We start from the raw sequence: 7,623 nt of genomic DNA on the forward strand, positions 1-7,623 counted from the left end.
AACTTTCAATAAATCCCAAGATCTAACTCTTGAAAAACCTACGTACAGCTGTCCGCGATTGAAAACATATTTTCTCTGATCAATTCATTGGACTAAAAGTTTTACCTTGTGATTTGTTGATTTTCGTTCAAAATGCTACTTTGACAGGAAATTGTCTCCTCTTCAATGAAAACGGATAAGTAATTTCACAATGCAGTGTTATTCGATTGAGATAAGCGCTTTGGTCCGTTGTTCTACCTGTCAAAATTTCACATTCAAAACATTGGGAAAAAATTTTAATACGAGCAAACTAGTCCCATTGCAAAGTCCTTCACTCATACTTAGATTTCTGATCAGTAGTATCACTACGTATTTTCCAATCGCAATTCAGGAGGTAGCAAGCTCGGAGGATTCAAAGTATTCAAATATTCCGTCAGTATGGCCTGATGATTGATGTATCCTTCGACGCCGGTTGTTTTCATACTATCTATACGGGTGTAAATTTGTTGTGTTTCTTCATAAAGTTAATTGATGACTTTGCGATTAATCTCATCAACATATATATTTCTTGCGGAAAGTATAGAGTGTTTTGACGTAATTCTGTATTGTTTGTTTCTAATCATATCACCATATGAATCTGCAACTATATCAGAATTAAAATCCGCAATACATCTATCGGAAATCTGAATATTTTCTAAATTGTCATTCAAAGTACCGTTACCCCTACCAAGCAGAAATTAAGAAAACTCTTTTTCTTCTGGTAAAGCTCGCATGTTCTCCGACAAACAGAACATTCTGAAACAGTTCCAACAAGTACTGAATTTTATTGATGAATTGACTGTTTCACTTCTAGTTGCTCGTTCATTTACGGACAGCAATTGCCTGATGTCACCACCCAAAACAACAATCTTTCCGCCAAATGGTAAATCATTAGATATGAAATCTCGCAATCTTCTGTCCATGACTTCGAGTGCAAAACGTGGTGCTATCGGTGTTTTGTCCCAAATGAATATGCCTACTTCTTTCAATCTTTTTCCTTCTTTCTTTGGCTGAGCTGAAATGTTGAAAAGTGAGTCCGCAAATAGAGGCACTGGCAAACCAAGAATTTTGTGCATGGTTTTTCCATGAGGAAGTAATGTTGCAGCAATGCCGGTGAAGGCCAACGTGCAAATATTTTTACCTTGACCTTTCAATACGTAGAACGGAGTTGTTTTTCCTGAAAAACTTTTTCCTGATCCTCCTAGTCCGTCAATATAAAAACATTTCCCAGGAGTATCACATCCTTCTACAACTCGTAGAATTAAATCGACAACTTATTTTTGTTTCACATTCAGTTGATCGTGTTGGCTTTGTCCAATCGATATTTCATGAAAAAGTTGCTCGTGATCTTCTTCTCCGAATTCTGTTATTTCCTCCATTCCGGGAAATTTCGAGTAGATCCCAATTTTCTTTCTCTAACATCTCTCTTATTTTAGAATAAGCTCTCTTGGGTGAGCCGGTTGACAATGAATAAGGATTCGTACAAAAAGACTGCGAAGTCATGTCGGCATCACTTCAACCTCTAAAAACTACCCCATGTTTGGCAAACACCATGGCGGAAACAGCAACACATTTCACTGGCGCCGTCATTAGATAGTTTTTAGGGACTGGCGTTCTTTGTACTGATTTGAATGAGTTAAGACGAAAATAATGCGCCAGCAAAGTTGATTTTGGATAATGTCAGGGCCAGCGAATAGTTTTTCTGTTCTCGCCATGGTATTTTCCTCACAGGGGGTAGCTTTTAGGAGTTGAAGTTAGCTGCACAAATTTGAATAAATTCAGACGAAAATAATGGGCCCATATAAAGTTGATTTTGGATAATGTCGGGGTCAGCGAATCGTTTTGCTGTTCCCGCCACAGTCTTTGCCTACAAAGGGGTAGTTTTCAGATGTTAAAGTTGTTAGCACAAATTTGAAGAAATTAAGACGAAAATAATGCAACTATATAAAGTTGATTTTGGATAATGTCGGAGCCAGCGAAACGCTTCGCCGTACCCGGAATGGTGTTTTCCGCGCAGGGGGTAGTTTTTAGGGGTTGATGTTCGTTGTACAAATTTTAGCAAACTAAGATGAAAATAATGGGCTCATATAAAAGTTGGTTTTTTTATCATTTTGGCGCCAGCGAATCATTTTGCTATTTCCGCCATGGTGTTTACCACACAGGGGGTTTTCTGGACAGGAAGAGGTCTAAGGCAAGGGTGCCCGTTGAGTGCGTTACCAGTTAATATGCTGTTGGCAGGCTTAGAGGAGAAGCTGAAGGAGAAACGGTTTTGGGTAATAGCAAACTTTACTCTCTGGCATTCGCGGACGATGTAGTTCTGTTAGCAGATGATGAGAAAGGGATGAATCTAATGATGAGAATCTTTGAACAGTATGTGGGAGCAAAATATTTGACGGTGAACGTTGATAAGACAAAGGTGATATGCTTCAGAAAGAGAAAAAGCAAAATAAATTACGTTTGGAAGATGAACGGACAAAAAGTGGAAGTTATGGAGGAGTTTTGTTACCTAGGTTTTTCGTTTGAGGAAGGAGGGGGTAAAGAAGCTGCAGGTGAGGAAAAGAATTGAATGTGCAAGTAAAGTGATGGACCAAGTATGAGGTATAGGAAAGAGAAGGTTTAAGGACGATTGGAGAATGAAGGTCTGGTTGTTTGATGCGTTGGTTTGGGTGGTGTTATGTTATGAAGTGGAGATCTGGGTTGGAAAGAACATAAGAAACTAACGAGTATGCATGAACGAGTTCTGAGGATGGTAATGGGCGTTAGCTGGAGTTGCCCAGGATACATGTTAAGTGAAGTAGGGAGAGAGAAAATGGTTACTAGACAAATTAAGATAGCCTGGAGGTTTGAAGAGAAGATGAGAAGGGGAGGGGGAAGCAGAGTAACACAAGCAAGTTTGGGGGAAATTCGGAACAATGAGGCGAGAGGCAGTTTGAGAAACTCAAAATGGGTGGAAAAAAGGAGAAATATGAGAAGAGTTTGTAATATATGAGAAGGGGTTATAGAGTGGCATGACATAGAGTTAGAGCAATTAGTAAAACAAGGAGAAGAGAGATGGACAAAGATTATAGATTCGAGGTACAATAGATGGTATATAATGGTCAAAGGGTTGATGGAGCCAGAATATTTGCAAAAATAAAAAAGAGGAAGAAAAATGGAATAGGGTGTTACGGTTTAAATATTCTCGTAGAATGGGAGGAGTGAGAGTATGCAGGTATTGGATGGATGAAGAGGAGAATTTATGTATAATATGTGGATACGAAAGGGAGTCATGGGCACATGTATTAGAGAGATGCAAAGGAGAGGAAGAGGGACAGTTGAGTTTGTAAGATGGATTTTGGATGGCAATGGACAGGGAGGGATGTGGATGAAGAAATTGAAAGAAGTAAGGGACAGCAAGGGAGTAGGGCAGAGCAAAACGGGTTATCCTGAAAAAAAGACAGTAAAAAGGTTTTCAATATCGGGGAAAATGCATCTTTATGGTAAGAGGAAATGGAAGCCCTGGAAGATCGCTCATTATAGAATTAATGTTACTATTGTTTATATTACATAATGCGAAAGAGTAGAATATAAGTAGTAGTTAAGTTAGGCTAGGAATGGAATTGTGAATATATGTACAGGAAGCAAAGGCCCTCAAACTCGTAAAATGGAAAGATTAAATACATACAATCCATATACGTTGTTGTGCATTTTGTGATAATTATTTATTTTAGTTACAAGAATTGTTTCTAATATCTGTTTTGAATTGTTGCGCCAACTGCAACCAGCCAGCGCGTGGCCCTAACGCAAGCGCAGTTCCTACTCAAGTGCAGTACCTAAACGTACTTTATTGTAATCTAATACATTTTCCAAAGTTTCAGCGTGATATTTTATTTTAAAAAAGTCCTAAGGTTAAAAAAAATGTTCAGTGAACTAATAAAGTGAGGTCGGTAATATAGGTATTTGCCTGTGCCACATGCCCTTAAAGAACATAATAAGGCTATATACTGAAATAAAATGTTCAAAGTAGGTTTTTTTTAAATTAATTTTTTATTTGATATTCAATCAAAAAAGAATCGTTGTAATAGTCTTAAAGTACATGTAAAGAGCTTTCCAAAATTACACAACTCTTTAATATTATAATTCACGTATTGCGAAAGCAAATACAGACAATCTTATTTTATAATTAAAATATTTGGATGACTACAAAGTTGATCAAAATCAATAAAAAAAACGTAAGTTCACAGATAATTTACATGAAATTTAACGTTTTCTGCTTAACAAATTTATCAACTTTTAAACTGAGGACAATAGACGAGAGAAAACTTATAATCTTAGATCACGAAATTGTAACATTACTCGAATAGAATGTCAGGTGAATTTTAGAAATAATATATGCACATTTTCGAAATAAATAATAAATTTACGTCATTCTATCGTTGGGTTTAACACACAGAACCACATTTTTTTTAAGCGATTGCTCCAGCGCTACTAAAGCAGAGGCAATACACGTTTGATAGTGGCAAAACGTGTTTAGGCGAACAGCGACACCGCATGGTGATGCAGTCGCATGATCGAGGTACAACTGCTGCTGCCTGCCCACGCGGGTAATCTCGTCCAAACAGAGATATATATTATATGCACACCAATTTGTTGACTTGTGCCACTGCTGTTGTAGACTACACATGTTTGGCTAAACTTGACTGTAGAAATACAAGTTCTCACTAACTAAAGAAAATTCCACAGTGTAAAAGATTACGCCTGTTTTAAATTAAAGTACGTACCTTACATAATATTATGGAAGATCAAAAATCCATCAAGACAGACACTTCTTGCACAAGTATTTCAACTTACATACACCTATTATTTTCAATTGGCGATCTTAAAGTTCAAGTTCGAATTATAATTAAATAAATGCGCGAACTTCGGTTACAGTTAAAAACGACATGTACAATTAATTTGTCCCTACTTGGACTAATATCACGTACAAAAAAGCATACAAGAATGTAAAATCTGCTGTTTGAATCATTGTTTATATAAGTCAGACTACTCATCTACAACTGCAATCTTTTTGACGAAATTACCACTATCGCTCGACTTTGTATAGCAGAGGAAAAGCATTGCAGTGTAAGAGGATTACCGGGAAATTATACCCGCAAAATTTCAGCTGCTTTATTGTAACAAATAGCAATCCAGTCTGGTTGTGTCGCTCCCCATTGAATCTGATTTACTTCTCCCTCTGCCGCGGTGTAAGCCAATATTGGATCCTCAATGGCTCTTGGCATTTGTTGGATGTCCCAGATCAGTGCTTGATGATCGTCTCCAGCTGTGCATATGTGACAAGAAGAGTGTGGTGCCCAAGCTATTCCGTTCACACTTGCCCTGTGGAAAAAAACATATGTATGAGGATTAAACATTTGAGGTCAGAAACACTATCTAAAAAATTGCGGGATGCCTAATTAACATAATTTCTACTCTTATGGAGCGGCGAAATATGTAAATAGATACTTGCTCATGTTCTTCAGCTCATTTAAAAATAGAAAAAGGATTATTTAAAGTTCGGATAAGGCCCCTGTTACTTTTCGGAATATATAAAATATGACTAAAATAAAGACTACATAAATTCGAAAAAGTGAGAGATGGCTTAATCGAATTCATCGTATATAAATGCAGGAAGACAAATGCAGGATATTAAAAAAAGAAATAATTCACGAATAACAAAAAAGAAGGAAGAAAGTTTTGTGTTTGTTTTAATCTTTCCTCATTTTTTGTTTCTTATCTTGTCTAAAGATGAATTTTCGTGCTTCTCGGTTGTTTCTTTCTCGGTGTGCGCGACATTCCGTAGTTGTCCTTATTATCCGGCTTTGGTTTAGGTTCTTCCTCTATTCCGTACCCCTCACGGTAGTCCTGTCCGATTTAGAAGGTTTCTTCCAGTTGGCCTCCAATTGCTCCTTCTTCCTCCGAATCCTCTCCCCCTTCGACGTTGTCGTCCGTTGTGTTTGTTAAGCGGCTTTTGGAACTTTTAAGCATATTTCGGATATGGTGGTGAGAGTAATATTGTATTTGTTTTTCCGGAATTACTGCTATTTTTATTCGTAGCCATTTTATGACCTCGCAATTTTGTAGATTTTGGTAAATTGTAGTTTCGTAAATTGCGTTTTGGCCGTATGAACATTTGTCCATAGACTCTATTGTCGGAAAGGTGAAGATTCGTACTGTCTTTTTTGGTCTTAAAATCTAGAGAGTTAGAGTATTCGGGGACGATTCAGTCAATTTTTTAATTTGGTGTTATAAGTAAGTTTTTTCTTAATGCTATTTATTTCTTGCCTTTTTGCCATTTTTTAGTCTGAAAATTCGAACTTAAACTCCCTAATTTTTCCTACTCCTGCGTGCTATTATCTGTACTTACGTTTTTTGTTTAAAATCGCTTACGATCCATTAACATATACTTTTTTCTTTACGGCTTTTCAATTAATAAATTGTTGGGGAGTTTTCTTTTTTATTACAAAAGGACATTCGTACTTGTGAAGTTTACATGCATTTTTATCTACCTCATTTTATAGTTTTATTACTGTTTTCAGTACCCAGTCGCCTATTTAATATTCTAAAGGTCTACTCCTTAGATTATAATTGCTAGCCTGTTTTTCATTTGCGTTATCTTAATTTTTCTGAATTCCCTCTTTTATAATTTGTAACATTTTTAATCTATCTGTACATATGTCTAAGCTTTGAAATTGTATTTCGCTATCGTTTTCTATATTTCTTTCGGAAGGATTGGAGTCGTTCCAATTAGCGACCTAAATTTAAGAAGGCTGGGGTGAATTTAGTTGATTAATTTTCACTAGTGTTTATTGCGAGCTGTAAATCGTGAATGCGTTCATCCCATGTAGAGTGGTCATTTTCTATATTTGTCCTAATGATCTGATTATGGTTCTATTGTAACGTTCTGTTGGATTTGATTGCAGGTAGTATTTTGGCGTTTTCTTGTGCCTGATACCGAATTTTTCTGTCAAGTCTCCTAGTGCTTTATTGAAAAATTCTGCGCCATTATGTATTCGTAGTCTTTTGGGTACTTAGATTTTCCATAGGTTAGAGTCTGGTGAAAGAGTAGATTTGAGTGGGTCGGTTCTGTAAAAATAGAGTTGTGAATCTTTGATTTGCCATTTTTCGCATTTTCAGGTCTTTTTGTAACAGGGTTTTTATTACAGGCATGCCAAGGCGGCAAACCAAAGGGCTTGCATACTGGTGAAGGGAGTCGACGTCGTCCTGCTGTTTGAGCTATGTTCTAGAGACCTGGTGGTGACAGTCACGGATCTTAAAGGTATAGAAAGGCTAGTGACGGGATCGGCTTACTTTCCATATGACAGCGATACCAATACACCAGTGGAGATACACACATAGATACTAACTGCCACCATACTTTGTGAGGCAGCACGGACATCGAATCAAGAGGTAATGATCTACTGGAATACCTAATCACAACTGATTTAGATATTCTTAATATGGGGAACACGTCGATTTTTCATAACTCGTTCAGGGAGGAAGTCATTAACATCAATCTTTGTACCACATGTTGGCCAATAGCAACCAAAGGGGCCATCCATATATTAAGTAATCATTTTTTCACCC

General features: G+C 37.0%; 1 protein-coding gene across 1 annotated transcript in view; it reads right to left on the reverse strand.

The window, feature by feature from the left end:
• Positions 1-4,339: 4,339 nt before the first annotated feature.
• The window catches only part of LOC117167502 (DDB1- and CUL4-associated factor 7), a 124,305-nt gene continuing 121,021 nt past the window's right edge, over positions 4,340-7,623 (reverse strand). Inside the window, exon 4 of the mRNA XM_033352496.1 lies at positions 4,340-5,376. Coding sequence (XP_033208387.1) covers positions 5,142-5,376 — 235 coding nt within the window. The 3' untranslated portion in view covers positions 4,340-5,141. The remainder of the gene's footprint in view (positions 5,377-7,623) is intronic.

Source organism: Belonocnema kinseyi, chromosome 2, assembly GCF_010883055.1.
Source record: "Belonocnema kinseyi isolate 2016_QV_RU_SX_M_011 chromosome 2, B_treatae_v1, whole genome shotgun sequence".
Classification (NCBI taxonomy): domain Eukaryota; kingdom Metazoa; phylum Arthropoda; class Insecta; order Hymenoptera; family Cynipidae; genus Belonocnema; species Belonocnema kinseyi.